Here is a 16,886-nt window from a genome sequence, read left to right as displayed (position 1 = left end):
AAACGTGCATTCTATCACGCATTGTACAATGGCCCAGAACGAAACGACTCTCACTTTAGTTTTAGTGATTTCCAGGGGCCTTTATCTTCTGTGCTTGCGAAATCACTAAGTTTTTTCTCCCAATATCTTTTGCAGGATCGGGGTGAGAAATGCATGTGGGACACCCTGATCTGGAGATCCCACATCACATTAATCTTCTGTATTTCCTGTTAATGTCTGTTTTACTGCATCCTCTCGTTGAAGCAGTTCCATTTGCAGCACAACTAATTGAATTTTAATTGTTCTGCCGTGCTGTTGTTCAACTTACTTGTCACTTGTTCTTCCAATGTCTCTTGATGATTCTGGATCTGCAGTCACATAGATGCACCTTGGCAAGCACCAACCTAGAAAGTGATACCATAGTCGTAAAGAGGGTGCTCTGTACTTTGCACGATCACAAATGTGCAAATATAAACAAACTGCAACTGCCAAGGCTGAGTCATCGTTCTGCTCCTTAACTTGCATTGGTATCAAGTTTAACAGACAGACACACTTTATTGATCCCGAGGGAAATTGGGTTTCGTTACAGTTGCACCAACCAAGAGTAGTGCAGAATATAGCAATATAAAACCATAAATAATTAAATAATAATAAATAAACTATGCCAAGTGGAAATAAGTCCAGGACCAGCCTATTGGCTCAGGGTGTCTGACACTCCGAGGGAGGAGTTGTAAATTGTAAAGTTTGATGGCCACAGTCAGGAATGACTTCCTAGGACACTCAGTGTTGCATCTCGGTGGAATGAGTCTCTGGCTGAATGTAATCCTGTGCCTAACCAGTACATTATGGAGTGGTTGGGAGACATTGTCCAAGATGGCATGCAACTTGGACAGCATCCTCTTTCCAGACACCACCGTCAGAGAGTCCAGTTCCACCCCCACAACATCACTGGCCTTACGAATGAGTTTGTTGATTCTGTTGGTGTTTAGGAACCATATGTTGTTCCTAAACTTTCTAGTGCCTCGTTCTTTCCTTTGGTCTCATCCTATTTCTTCTAAGATTCTGATATTATTCCTGATCATTTGAGAATATTTGAATTTAGTTAGCTGCCACGAACAGATTATGCTGTCAGTCTTGAAAGCCCTGAGCTCTGGAATTCCCTCCCTAACCTTTCTGTTTTAAAAGGCTTTTTAAACCTTGCTCTCTGGGCAAGCTTTTGCTCACCTTTCCAAATGTCTTGTGTGGCTTGATGTCATAATTTGTTTGCAAAGCCCTCCTTTAAAAAGTGCCAGTGTAGGACTGTGTTTTGTGTCTGTTGAAAGAAGCTAATTAATTTTGCCATGGTAATTGGTATTTTTGTAATTGCTGATGAAAGGATTAGGGTTTTGGCAAACCAGTAACTCTTTGGTGTTAGAAATGAATGCTACTTATAATAAACTTAGCCCTTAAAATATACAACACTAAATTCTCTAGTTGCTGTAGTATTCATCTGGTTATGTTTCATTTGAGGGTTGTAGTGGTCTAAAAAGTGATGTTTTGTGCTTATCAGCGTATAGCAATTTGGTATAATGCATTCATTTATTTTGCTGTATAAAGACCTCTCTAAAATTCCTTCAATTTACCATGAAAGCCCATTTGTTTGAATATGTTGGTCTGTCTTCGATCATGTCTATGTGGTTTATACCAACTTTAAAAACAAAATAAAAATTTTTCTGTGCTTTGGATGAATAGCTATCTGACCCAGTGAGTCATAGTTACAAAATTATACAGTATGGACAGCATCTCCACCACGAACATTAACGCCAACTCTGATGGATGAGTTATGTCATCTGGATATCTAACTCACATCTCCCCAAGCAGATCCTTTACTCCCAGTTGAAGGAAGGTCAGCGAGCCCTTGGTGGGCGAAGGAAATGCTTCAAAGATAACATCAAAATTAGCCTTAAAAAATTTAACATTACATCTAGAAACTGGGAAGACATTGCACTCAATAAATACACCTGAGGAGATCTGCTGAAGAGGGAGCTGAACTACAGGAGGGCAACCCCCACTGTGCCGCAGAGAACAAGCGACAGCTGTTAAAGGAGCGACTGGAAAACCCAAAGACCCAACCACTGACCACAGCCACCACTTGCTCTTGCCCACTCTGCACCACAATATGTGGCGTCTACAGCCACCCGCGGACCCACTAATAGACAACCCCTTCAGAGAACATCCTACTCAACTCAAGTAATTGCACTACTATAGCATGAAAATAGCCCAACTCGTTCATGTTGTCTGAGATGCCTTCCTGAGCCAATTCCACTTGCTAGCATTAGACCCATATCCTATACCTTTCCTATTAATAAACCTGTTCGAATGCATTTTAAATGTTATGTTGTACTCACCTGCTCTACTTCCTCTGCCAGCTCATCCTATGTACCCACCATTCTCTGTGTATATAAAAAGACTTTGTCTGGGAAAGCTTGAAAACAAAATGGATGCGTACTATATGCAACATTATTCTAGTGTGTGATTGATGGAAACAGGTAAAAGTGGATTGGGACAGGGTGATTAAGGAACAGCCATCACAAATGTTCAGTTGCACGTTGTTTCACCTCCTATTTCCACACTGACCTATCTATCCTTGACCTTTTCCATTGCTGTGGTGAGGTCAAAAGCAAATTAGAAGAATAACACCTCATATCCACTTGGGTAGCCTACAAATCAATAATAGGAATGTTGACTGCCCTGATAGCAAAACTCATTACCCCCTCCATCACCGCTAACACCCCTTCCCCCAAACAAAGTAGCTCCATCTGTTTATCACCCTGTTCCCCCTTGCGTGGCCCTGCCAATCACTAGCTAGTCTCTGATTAACCCCTTCCTCTCACTTGTATCTATTGGCCATTTTCCCTCTATGCTCCGAAGGTCTTGACACAAAATATTGAGTATTCCTTTGCCTCCACAGATGCTGTTGTTCACTGAATTTTTTTGAATAGTTTGATTTTTGCTTCACATTATAGCATCTGCAGTATTTTGTGTCTCCGTAGTAAGGATACAAGTTGAGCTTTGGATTTGGAAAAATTCTCAAAACAGTTTCATAAAAAGGATGGAACTGGAAATAATTGTATTTAACATTGATTAAATTGGTTTATTGTTACTAGTATTGAGGTGCAGTGAAGTACTTATTTTGCATGCAGATCACTTCATTACAATAGTTCATTGAGGTAGAATGGTGGAAGACAATAGCAGAATGCAGAGTAAAGTGCTGCAGTCACAGAAATTGCAATGCAGGTAGACAATAAGGTGCAAAGCTGAACAAAGTAGATTGTGAGGTCTAAATTCCATTTTATTGCATTAGGAATTGTTCAAGTCTTATAACAGGGATTATATGTCCTTGTGCCTGGTGCTCTTGGCCTTCTTCCTGTCTTTGATTATGTTGGCAGCTTTTCAGAGGCAATGGTAAGTGTAGATAGAGCCCATGGACTGATCTCTGTCACTTGCTGAGCTGTGTCCACAACTCTCCGCAGTTTATTTGCAGTCATGTACAGAGAAGTTGGCATGCCAAGCCGTGATGCATTCAGATAGAATGCTTTCTACGTGCATTGATTAATAATTAGTGCAAGTTAAAAGGGATATGTCAAATTCCTGAGGAAGGCACTTGTGTGCCTTCTTGGCCATGCCATCAAGGCAGTTGGACCAAGACAGGCTATTGGTGCTGTTCACTCATGAGTACTTGAAGCTCTGAACCTTGGCACTGTTTACGTAAACAAGAACTTGTACCTTGTGCAGGTGCCAGGGTCAGGACATCACTGATCAGGTCCGCAAGCATTATCAGGGGAAGGTGGTGGTACATAGGTAGGAAGAAGAAGATTTGAGGTTCTGAAGAGAGAATATGGTGAGCCAGGTAGGAATCTGAAAAGGGAACAACAAGAGTGGTAACCTCTGGACTGCTGCTTGCATCATGTACCAGTGTGGGTACGAATAGGCTGATATGGCAGTTGAATGTGTGGTTGAAGAATTGGTGTAGGAGGCAGAGTTTCAGATTCGTAGATTATTGGGATTTTTTCTGGGGAAGGTATGACCTGTACAAATGGGATGGGTTACACATAAACTTGAGGGGGATCAATATCCTCATGAATAGGTTTGCTAGAACCTGGAATCACTGATGCTAGATGAGAGGGTGGAGCAGTTGCCATAAAGAGATGCAGCATTCAGAGAGACTGGGTAAAGACAGACATAATTGCAGTCAGTTGGACAGGTTGATGTGTGTCTGTTTTAATTGCAGGAAGTGTCAGAAACAAGGGTGATGGACATAGAGCATGGATCAGTACATGACACTGTGTGCATAGACTTGGCTCTCATAGGGACAGGAATGTCTGCTGGATGCTCCGGAGTTTAGTTGTTTCAAAAGGGACAGGAAGGGAAGTAAGAGTCGCTTGAGTGGCATTGTTAACTAGGGATAGTATCACAGTTGCAGTAAGGGCATATGCCGTAGAGAGATCAGTCTCTGAGTCAGTGTGGGTGAAGTCGGAAACATGAAAGGAGCAATCACTTCTTTCTTTTTAAACCTTTTTATTAATTTTTAAGCAAACATAAATGAAACATGATTACAAAGTGTTTGAGAATACATAGTTGATAGTTTAAGTAAACATTCAAATATACAATAATCAATATATTTAGCTTCCCAAACTCATAGTATTTATGAACAGAAGAAATAAAAAGAAAAAAAAACCCAAAAACAGAGAAGAAGAAAAAAACACTAACCAACATGGGTCATTGCATAATGTTAGATATATACAGTAGTGCCAGTAACTCCGAACCTCCATCCAAATAATAAAAGTGAGGTTTAGGAAAAGACAATTTAACTCATATGAAAATGTTGAATAAATGGTCTCCAAGTTTCTTCAAATTTAACTGAAGGATCAAAAACAACGCTTCTAATTTTTTCTAAGCTCAAACAAGAGATAGTTTGAGAAAACCACTGAAATATAGTTGGAGGATTAATTTCTTTCCAATTCAATAAAATAGATCTTCTAGCCATTAATATAACAAATGCAATCATTCGTCGAGATGAAGAGGATAAACGACTATTATCCACCATTGGTAAACCCAAAATTGCAGTAATAGGATGCGGTTGGAAATTGATATTTAGAACTCTTGAAATAATACTGAAAATATCTTTCCAGTAATTTTGCAAACAAGGGCAAGACCAAAACACATGGGTCAATGAAGCAATATCAGAATGACATCTGTCACAGGTTGGATTAACATGAGAATAAAGTCGAGCAAGTTTATCCTTAGACATGTGAGCTCAATGTACAACCTTAAATTGTATTAGGGCGTGTTTAGCACAAATAGAGGACAAATTGACTAATAGTAAAATTTTCTCCCACTGCTCAGTGGATATAAGACAATGAAGTTCTTCTTCCCATTCCTTCTTAATTTTTTCTGATACTAATGGCTGTATTTTCATGATCATATTATAAATGATAGCTACTAAACCCTTTTGACAGGATTCAGAGCTAAAATTCTTAACGTACTGTCCAATGGACATAGTTTCGGAAAAGACTAACTCATTATACAAAAAATTTCTAACTTGCACATATCTAAAAAAATGGGTTTTAGGTAAATTATATTTATTAGATAGCTGTTCAAAGGACATAAAGCTATCATCCAAAAACAAATCACAAAAACATGTTATACATTTTGTTTTCCATAAAAGAAAAGCTTGGTCCATAAAAGAGGGCCGAAAAAAATAGTTAGATGTTATAGGGCATGTTAAAATAAACTTATTCAAACCAAAAAATTTAGGAAATTGAAACCAAATTCACAATGTAAATATGACTATAGGATTAGTTATTTGTTTATTCAATTTAGATAAAGAAAAAGGAAGTGAAGGTCCTAAAATTAAAAACAATGAAAAATCTTGTACAGATTTACATTCCAAATTTACCCATTGTGGGCAAGCAGCTATAGTCGATTCTTGTGTCCAAAATATTAAATATCGTATATTAACTGCCCAATAGTAAAATCTCAGGTTTGGCAAAGCCAAACCACCCTCCTTCTTAGGCTTCTGTAAATATTTTTTGCCTAGTCTAGGATTTTTATTCTGCCACAGATAAGAAGATATTTTGGAATCAATAATATCAAAAAAAGTTTTAGGAATAAAAATTGGTAATGCTTGAAATAAATATAAGAATTTGGGTAATACCATCATCTTAATAGCATTAATTCGACCAACCAATGACAAAGATAATGGAGACCACCTGGTAACAAGTTGCTTAATTTGGTCAATTAAGGGTAAGAAATTAGCTTTAAATAAATCTTTGTTTTTTAGTAATTTTAATACCTAAATAAGTAAAATAATTTGTAACAACTTTAAATGGTAAATGTTTATAAATTGGAACTTGCATATTTAATGGAAATAATTTGATCTTATTAAAATTCAATTTACAACCAGAAAAGTTACTAAACTGAGCAAACAAGGACGAAATAGCAGGAATAGATCTCTCAGGGTCAGATATGTATAGTAACAAATCATCAGCATATAATGATAACTTATACGTCCCCTCCCCACGAGTAATATCCAAAATATTAGGTGATTCCCAAATGGCTATAGCCAAAGGTTCCAAAGCAATGTCAAATAGTAAAGGACTTAAAGGACAACCTTGCCTTGTACCACAGAATAGCTGAAAAAAAAGGAGATCTTTAATTATTGGTAAAAACCGAAACCAAGGGTTTATAGTATATTAATTTAATCCATGATATAAATTTTGAACTAAAATTAAAATGCTGCAACGTATTAAATAAATGTGGCCATTCAACTCTATCCAATGCTTTTTCAGCATCTAAAGAAATGACACATTCTGGTATTTTGGGTGAAGGAGTATAAATAATATTAATTAATTTTCTAATGTTGAAAGATGAATAGCGATTTTTGATAAATCCAGTCTGATCTTCAAAAATGATTCGAGATAATATATTTTCTAATCTAGTAGCCAAAATTTTACTAAAAATCTTAAAATCCGTATTCAGCAAGGATATAGGCCGATAGGATGCACATTCAATAGGGTCTTTATCTTTTTTAAGAATTAAAGAAATAGAAGCTTCATAAAAAGATTGTGTCAATTTGCCTATAATTAACGCATCTTTAAAAATTTTACAAAGCCAAGGAGAAAGTATAGAGGAAAAAGATTTTAAAAATTCTACAGTATAACCTTCTGGACCAGAAGCTTTACCGGAATTCGTTGAAAAAATAGCCTTTTCTATTTCAGTTTCCGTAATAGGTGTATCTAAAAATACATTATCTTCTACTGTTAATTTTAGAATATTCAATTTCCTTAAAAATTCATCTATTATAGAAGAATCGTCAGCAAATTCTGATTGATATAAGGAATTATAAAAATCTTGAAAGGCTTTATTTATCTCTTTATGGTCGATCGTCAGAGTGCCATCTTGTTTACGAATCCTAGTAATCTGTCGTTTAACCGAAGCAGTTTTCAATTGATTAGCCAATAATTTGCCAGACTTATCTCCATATACATAAAACTGGGTTCTAGATTTAATTAACTGATTTTCAATCGAAGAGGATAATAACAAACTATGCTCCATTTGAAGTTCCACTCTTTCTTTATAAAGTTCTTTGCTGGGGGTCACTGAATAAATCTTATCAATTGCTTTGATTTTATCAACCAATGTTAATATTTTAGAATTAGTTCGTTTCCTAACTCCAGCAGAGTATGAAATAATCTTACCACGAATGCAATCACTTCATTGGAAGTATTCTCTAGACCCCTATTCTCCATCCCATAGCAACAGTAGCAGTCCAGGAGTCAGATTTGGGAAAGTGCAAAAATATTGGGGTTGTTATCATGAGTGACTTCAACTTCCCAAATATTGATTGGCACCACTTCAGTGCAAAAGGTTTAGATGAAGTGGAATTCATTAGGTATGTCCAGGAAAGACTCCTGACATAGTACATAGACAGACTGACGAGAGGAGAGGCCATACTGGATCTGGTACTAGGCAAAGAATCTCTCAGTGGGTGAGCATTTCAGAGACAGTAACCACCACTCTTGGGCAGGGATAGGAGCAGACAGTATGGGAAAGTATTTAATTAGGGTAGAAATTATGATGCTATTAGGCAGGAACTTGGGAGTGCAACTTGGGAACAGATGTACTCAGGTAAATCCACAATGAAAATTTGGAGGTTGTTCAGGGAATATTTGCATGAAGTTCTGGAGAGGACTTTCCCATTGAGGCAGGAAAAGAATGCGATGTTGAAGGAATCATGGTTAACAAGAGAAGTAGAATTGTCTAGTCAAGAGAAGGAAAAAGCACACTTAAGGTTTAGGAAGCAATGATCAGAGAGATGCTATGTAGTCAGGAAAGAGCTCAAGGACTCAGGAGAGCTAGGAGGGGCATGAGAAGGACTTGATGAGTAGGATTGAGGAAAACGTATGTGAAGAACAGGAGAGTGACCAGGGAGAGGGCACCAATCAGGGATAAAAGAAGAAATATGTTCCTGGAGTCTGGGGGGGTGGGGGTGTCCTTAATGAATACTTGGCTTTAGTATTCACCAGTAAGATAGAAGTTCATGAATGAATGGACGGTGTAAAACAAGCTGAAATGCTGAAATATGCAAATGTTAAGAAAGAAGAGAGGCTGGAAAAACATTAGGACAGACAGGATATACCACAGGTTATGAGGGGAAGTGATGGAAGAGATTTTTGTGCCTTTAAGTCCTCACTGGCCACGGATGTTGTAACAGAAGATAGGAGGGTGGCAGAAGTTATTTTTGTCTTCCAGAAAGAGAATAGAGATCATCCTTGGAATCATAGACCAGTGAGGCTTGCATCATTGGTGGGCAAAATATTGGAGAGGATTTGTAGAGACAGGATTTATGAGCATTTGGAGAAACGTAGTCTGATTAGGAATGGTCAACATGGCTTTCTGAGAGCAGGTCAACCCTTATGAGTCTGATTGAATTCTAAAGGAAATGACAAAACAAATTAGAAGTAGAGCAGTGGATGTAGTGTATATGGATTTTAGTAAGTTTCCCCACGGTAGACTCATTCGGAAAGTCAGAAGCCATGGGATCCAGGAAAATGTGGCAGCATGGATTCAGAATAGCCTTGTCCACAGAAGCGGAGGGTGATAGTAGATGGTGTGTATTCTGCTTGGACATTGGTTACCAGTGGTGTTCCCCAGGGGCCTCTACACTTTGTGTTTTTTATAAATTGCTTAGATGAGGAAGTGGAAGGGTGAGTTAGTAAGTTTATAGATAGCTTGAAGGTTGTTGTTTTGGGTGTATTATAAAAGGTTGTTGTAGGTTGCAGTGGGACATTGATAGGATACAAAGGTGGGCCGAAAAGTGGCAAATGGAGTTCAGCCCAGAGATGTGAGAAATGATTGACTTTGGAAAGTCGAATTTGAAGCAGAGAACAAGGTTAATGGCAAGATTCTTAGCAGTGTGGAGGAACAGAGGGGTCTTGGGGTCCACATCCATAGACCTCAGAGTTGCAGCACAAGTTGATAGAGTGGTTAATAAGTTGTTTGTGGTGGCCTTCAAGAGCTGCATTCATGTTGCAGCTCTATAAAACTCGTGGTTAGTTCAGGTTGCTTCATTATAGGAAGCACATGGAAACTTTACAGAGGGTGCAGAAGAGATTTACCAGGGTGCTGCCTGGATTAGAGAGTATGTCCTAAAAGGATAGGTTGAGCAAGTTAGGGTTTTCTCTTTTGAGGAATGGAAGGTGAGAGGTGACTTGATAGTGGTGATGAAGATAAGAGACACAAATAGAGTGTACAGCTTGTATAACTTTCCCAGGATGGAACTGGCTAATACGAGGTGGGAAATTGATTGGAAGAAGGTATGGGGGGGGGGTGTCAGAGGTAGGTTTTCTTTTTTACACTGAAGGGTGGGTGTGGGGAGCACGCTGCTATGGAAGGGGGTAAAGGCAGATATATTAAGGATGTTTAAGAAACCCTTAAGCACAGGGTTGAAAGAAAACACTGAAGGGCTATGCGGAAGGGAAGGATTAGATTGATTAAAAAGTCAGTACAACATAGTGGTCCGAAGGTTCCGTACTGTTACTCCTTTGCAGAAAACAGTGACTAGCTCTTTTGTTTTATTGGTAAAAGTAATTGTCATGACACCATGTCACCTGGGTCCTCCTTTTTCTCCAACTCATCGTACTCTTTATACTCAGACTGCATGAGTTTCCCGTTTCTTCCATTCCATAGAACACGTAGGTTAGTAGCTCAGTTGGCCATTGTGTGTGGACAAGATGTGGAATCTGAGAATATGGGGATAAAAGAAGCGGGGTTAATGTAGAATCAGTGTGCATAGGTGTTTGCGATAGGCTGAAGGGCTGCTTTCCATGCTCCATCACTCTGACTCTGTTTAACTACTGGCTAACCTTTTAACTAATTCCCCAATAACTGAGGCAATCATGTAGTTGTGCATTATGACATGGTTGCCTTTTTAAATTTGGGGATTATTTTTGAAAGACATTTAGATGCTTCTAGTTTTGGGGAAGATGTCATCTACTGTTTAATAAAGCCATTGGCAAATGTGCTGTCCAGTGATATTTTTCTCTGCAATTCTCACTGCATGCTTCAGATACTAATTTGGCAGCATCAAAAAATAAAGGCCATGTTTCTTACATCTCGATTTGAGTCTAATTTGGATTTGGTTGTATATTCAATAAACAAGCAATTTGATCAAAGTAATAACACATTTATTTCCTTAGTATGTTTCAGGGTGTGGTTCTGATTGGTGTACAGGAGCAAGTGACTGACTTGTATCAATAAACTCTGTCAAGTGTATGACATGTCATAGCTGAAAGAGATCAATGTATCTTAAAATACACCTTAAAACCATCTCTGGATTTGCCTCAAAGTTCTTTCCTGTATCTATTAAACTTGTATGACCACATGAAGTGGATTGTAATTGATTAATTTCAATGTGCTGATTATATGCAGTCTCCAGTAATGTCGGTCTGCTTTGCCCGATTTCACCCGAATTTGGTAGTTAGTGGTACCTACTCTGGACAAGTAGTTCTCTGGGACAACCGCAGCCACCGTCGAGCTCCAGTTCAACGAACCCCACTGTCTGCTGCTGCTCACACTGTAAGTAAACCATTCTTACTCTTAAATGCGTAACTTTTCAAAGTATTATCAGTGTGTATACATTATGCAACCTCGAGACTTGTCTCCTAACAAGCAGACTCCAAGCAAAAACAAACACTAAAGAACCCATTTTTAAAAAAAGACCAGCAAGCACTCAATGTGCAGAGACAAAAAAACAAATCATGCAAACGATGAACGCAAGCAAATAGCATTCTGAACTGAAGTCCACAAAGGCAGTTCTGTCCACTGACCCTTAGTTCAGTGCAGAGTAGAACAGTGCGCTGAACTGGCCCATCCCTCTCCTCTGGTCTTGACACCCTGATCTTTTCAATCTGGCCCAGCGCCTAAATCATCATGCAAAGATCGGGTTCAGTCGCTTTGATGCTTTTTAGTTGTCTCTTAACTTGACCCGACAGTATTATTTGCTAAATAACTATGAATGTAATTGCTGTAAGATCTACGGTTCTTGAACAGCATTCACAATCTTAGAACATTTCCAAGCGTTTAATGGGCAGTGATATTGTTTCACTTTGAACCATCTTTCATCTTCTAAAACTTTTATCACTGATAGTTTATACAGTAAGTTGAAGTCAACGATCAACTTTTTAAGAATGTTAATTAAAGTTTATACTGGCCAAGAGGCAGGGGTTGAATTACCTGTGTTATTTAAAATAGTGGAAAATAATTTTTCTCAACCTTCTGTGAGAGCGAACTGAATTTCTGTTCAGCGTTTCATCCAAAAGATGATACCTCTGATAGCACTCTAAACCTTCCGAGCCCCAGTGGAATTTTGTATTTGGTGGGAGCGGCACTGGTGGTCCCTGTAGTGGGAACTGGTTCCACAGTCTTCTGACTCTGAATGATTGTTCTACCAGCCAAGCATCACTGATACACAGCAGTGATTTCAATAGGAGGAGCTCATTTCGCTCTTTTGATGCACATTTGTATTTTACCAGCTGATGGCAGGCTGATATCGCAAATTTTTAATGTTATTATTCAAGTGTTGAGTGTAGTTTCACATCTCCGAGATTGAATTTCAAAATTATGATTTTGCAGGTGCTGAACTTTGACAGACAAACTTCATTGAAAAATTATGTGCTGGAAATGTTTAATTTTGGTAGCTGTTGTTGGACAATTAGATCATGTTTCTGCTGCCATAAACAGTTTCCAAACATTCGTTCTGTCAGTGTGCTTCGGGATTTTTGAGCTCCCTTCCTGAAGGAACAATCCTATTTTCTCTGGTTACTCTATATGACTATGTCTTTAATTGCTAGCATCATTGATGTAATCTCTTTTACTGCACTGCATTAGCACATTGAGCCATAACACTGGACCTGCATACATCAACCTGCTCTCAGTACAGAATGCCAGCAAGTTTACCCTCCATACCTGAAAGTTGGAGGTTCTGCAGATGCTGGAAATCTGGAGCAATGCACACAATCCTGGAAGAACTCAGAGGGTCAGGCAGTATCTCTAGAGGGAAATAAACTTTCAACTTTTCAGACTGAGTATGCCAATGAATGGAATGACCTATAATTACCAACTAGTCCTGAGCCAAAGTCCTGTCACGGCCCCACTTGAAAACACACCGGATGGCATTTGAGGTTCTTTTAATTGAAAAGTCCCAGCAATTAAGATTGGGACAGACCACAAATAATTTACCCGCAGTGTTGAGTCCAGCTTTAGCCGTGGAAGTCTGTTTCAGATGGGAGAGAAAAGATATTTGTCTTTAGTTTGAAGAACGGCAGGTAAATTATTCCCAACATCTTGGCTACTATTGAACCCTTAACCAACATTCCTAAAATAATGATTGCACAGTCATTTATTTACTTGGTATTTATAAACTGCCTGCCATGTTCCAATACATAGGAAGTCAGAGATGAACTGGACAGAGGAGGAGATAGCTGGCAATACCCCATGAAACAGAAGGAGCACAACGTGCCTCTTCCCCTCTATTTATAAACCTTTTGATATGGCCTGTATAACTCTGGCCACTTCAGCCAGTCACTTATTACCATCATTATGTACCATGTCGTATGATGTGGCCAATCGTGGTCTATGACTATGATTGTTCTTGGCAAATTCTGCAGAAGTGGTTTGCTATTACCTCCATCTGTTCAGGGTCTTTACAAGATAGGTGACCCTATCCATTCTCAGGGCTTTTTAGAGATTATCTGCCTGGTGTCAATGGTCGCATAATCAGGACTTGTGATATGCACCGGCTATTCATATGACCATCCACCACCTGGTCCCACAGCTGCAGATGACCCCAGTTGGGGGGCTAAGCAAGTGCTACACCTTGTCCAAGGGTGACCTGCAGGCTTGCAGAGGAAAGATGTGCCTTACACCTCCTTTGGTAGAGACGCATCTCCACCCTGCCACCCAAATTTTCTTGTACAGACAATAAAATTAATGAAGGTTATTACAGTTTTTCTTCAAGGAAAAGTCAATTTAAGAAAGGCTGAACTGCATCAATCCTGCCGAATGGCTTTGGCCCACAATGTCGACTGCACTCTTCCTAGATGCTGTCTGGCCTGCTGAGTTCCTCCAGTATTTTGCGTGTGTTGCTCAGATTTCCAGCATCTGCAGATTTTCACTTATTTGTGATCAGTCTTTTAAATTAGTTTTTTGCATCGTATATGATTTTGAACTAATATAGGCCCAAAATATTGTTACCATATAATGTATTAAAAATTGCGTGTGTACGCATTTCTCATCTATAAGATGTTTGTCAAAATAGTTTCTGTAAATGCTGGAAATCTTGAGCAATATACACTGTAGGAGCAAAGTGAAAGGCCACATGGAGTTGATAAGTCACAATAATGGGTGATTTATTACAAGCTGGTATGTACCAGGAGACCAGTCAAAGCTGATCTAGCTGAGCATGAATTTGGTAGAGCTTTTAAATTCCCTGTTGATAAGATTACCATTAAAACCACATTTTGATAACAGAATGCTAGCTACAGGAAGACTTTAAATTAAGTAACGGACTAGATCCTGCTACAGAGTAAAATGATTGTCCACAGGTCTGGCAATAGATTAAATTTTCTATTACAACAATGGGTACATGCCTCTAACGTGATTAACGATACTCCTGAACCTTCACTGTTGCATTCCATGCGCCTGCTTTGAGGTCTATGCGCCTGTCTATGATTCCCTGTTACCACATTCACAGAATCTGCATCCCTATTTACTAGCTACTAGCCCAACAACACACGGACAGCATCTACGAAGGGAAATAAACAGTTGTCTTTTCAGGCTGAGAATTAACATCTCATGATCTGATGAAGGGTGTTAGTACGATATGTCAACTCTTCAGTTCACTGAGTTCCTCCAGCGTTTTGTGTGTTATCGTGCAATGTTTGTCGTATTTTTGTGGAGTTTCCATTATAAATTTGTGTGCCGGGTGTAGACTGGAAACTCCCTGCGTAAACATGTCGCAGTGTAATTGTGCACTTTCCCCATGGGTGGAAGCATAACGAATCTTTGTAGATGTAAGTGTAATGCATAACTGTGCAGTTATAAACTATTTCTGAAGCCTCATTAATTATCTTGAAGACTTGTTTTGCCTCAATATTATACTTGGTACTGACTCCCTTATCTAGTATTAGTATCAAGTAAACTTAATAAAAGTAATAAAAAACAATGTGGATTATTCAGAATGTGCATTCATTTATGAATGCATGGTTCAATTATCCCCTACCAACAGATTCCAGTTCAGTTGAGATTACATGTGATCTTAACTTTTGTGTAATACAATGGGAAGTTTTCTAATTTTGTTACTATGACATGCCAACACCAGTTTTAAATAAGAATGGAACCAAAGTTCCGAGACCTACTACTTCAGAGAACCTGGAAATTCAGGGCAGTAAACAAAGTAAAGGTAAGTTATGTAACAACAAAGATGAACCTCACAGGTATCTATTGCTGTAACTTGAAAAACGGTATCTGAAATAATTTCAGTAAAGTGTTTTGATGATTTGATATAAATATCAGACTTTCTAATCTGAAAAGTAATAGGTTAACATCAAGGGGGTCAGAGCTTTAGTTTGTTATTGCTCTTTGCTAGAATTTTTACCATTATTCATTTTTTTTTTCAGCATCCTGTGTATTGTGTGAATGTCGTTGGAACACAGAATGCTCATAATCTAATCACAGTTTCCACTGATGGAAAAATGTGTTCCTGGAGCCTGGATATGTTGACTCAACCACAAGTAAGCTGGTTCATTACATTCGTCTGGGTGGATTGGTAGTTATTGATTTGTCAAAAGTAAAAGTAGCTGATTTATTGTTATAGGCAGGAAGAAATATAACTAAAGGGGCAATATTGTAGGGTACTGATTAGCACAACATTTTTACAGCATTAGCAACACTGGTTCATTTCCTCCTGCTGCCTATAAGGAGCTTGTACGTTCTCCCTGCAATGGAGTAGATTTCCTCTGGGTATTCCAGTTTCCTCCCACAGGCCAAAAATGTACTGGTTGGTATTTTGATTGGTCATTGTAATTTGTCCCATGATTAGGCCAGCATTAAATTGCTGGGCAGTGTGGCTTGGAGGGCCAAAAGGGTGTGTTCCATGCTGTATCCCTGTAAATAAAAATGTAAACAAAAATTAATTGTTTTCATCTCTCATTTCTTGATGTATGCAGAGATGATGAAGCTTCATGTCCTGCTAAATTGTGTTTCAGGTGGATTTGTGTCATGAAGTATGTCTATACTTGGTATTGAGCAATCAGATATATAGTATGGAATGGTAGGATCAATGGCAAAGTTATTGTTTGTTTGTGCTATGAACCGATACAAGACAAATTTGAGGAGAGGCATGACAACATTGGAAAAAAAGCAGAGATAGGCCATGTGGTCCTTCAAGTCTACTCAGCCTTTTAATAAGTTCATCGTTGATCTAATTGCCTTACTGTAATGTCCTGTGTGCCCTCCTTAATATTTGCTTTCTCTAACTCAGTGGGTCTGTTTCAGCCTTGCATAAAAGGTCTACCCTTCTCTCTGGGATGGAGAATTCCTCAATTTCCTAACATCGCTTTGAGAAGAGGTTCATCCCATATGTATGCTTGAAGTTGTAGATCCATCTAGATCGGGATTTCCCAACCTGGGCCCACGGACTCTTTGCTTAATGGTATGGATCCATGGCATTTTGAATTGGTCAGGACAGCTTGCGATCCTCAACTTCCTAAGCAAAGAACGAGACCTTCTGTATTTTGCAAAAGTTCAGCATAGTTTGTCACAGTGGAGTATAGCATACAACAAATTTTGAAGCATGTGAAGATCTGGAGAGTGGGCAAAGATTGGAGCAGCTGAAAAATTGTCTTTAAAGTAGAGAAGGCACCAAAGAGATGAAAAGTTTAAAAGTAATGAGTGGCTCTAGACAAGAGGAAACTATTTCCATTAATGGAGGAGTTGGAAGAAACAGTTTTTTTTAATCTATCCTGGTGTGGAGTTTCATGGATTGTTTTCAAGCTTTCAAACATGTTTTTCAAGTTTATTAATATTTTTCCTATAGGCAAGTGACCAGAACTGCACATGGCACTCTAAATTTGGCCTCAGAGTCTTATATAACTTCAATATAACATTTCAAACTCGGGTACTCAGTGCCCTAATTTATGAAGGCCAGTGTGCCTCAAGCTCTCTATGACCCTGTTTGCCTGTGATGCCACTTTCAAGCAATTGTGTATCTGTATTCCCAAGTCCCTTTGTTTTGTCACACACCTTAGAGTCTTGCGGTTTACTGTGCCAGTCTTGCCCTGGTTTGTCTTGACAACATACAACAGCTC

General features: G+C 38.7%; 1 protein-coding gene across 3 annotated transcripts in view; it reads left to right on the top strand.

The window, feature by feature from the left end:
- Positions 1–16,886, top strand: part of LOC132395679 (cytoplasmic dynein 1 intermediate chain 1) — a 205,188-nt gene that overhangs the window by 136,933 nt on the left and 51,369 nt on the right. For all 3 annotated transcript variants that reach the window (XM_059972584.1, XM_059972585.1, XM_059972583.1), the window contains 2 exons: positions 10,951–11,097; positions 15,198–15,311. In XM_059972584.1, coding sequence (XP_059828567.1) covers positions 10,951–11,097; positions 15,198–15,311 — 261 coding nt within the window. The remainder of the gene's footprint in view (positions 1–10,950; positions 11,098–15,197; positions 15,312–16,886) is intronic.

This window comes from Hypanus sabinus, chromosome 6, assembly GCF_030144855.1.
Source record: "Hypanus sabinus isolate sHypSab1 chromosome 6, sHypSab1.hap1, whole genome shotgun sequence".
NCBI classification, from domain to species: domain Eukaryota; kingdom Metazoa; phylum Chordata; class Chondrichthyes; order Myliobatiformes; family Dasyatidae; genus Hypanus; species Hypanus sabinus.
This window is presented reverse-complemented; position numbering and strand designations above follow the sequence as displayed.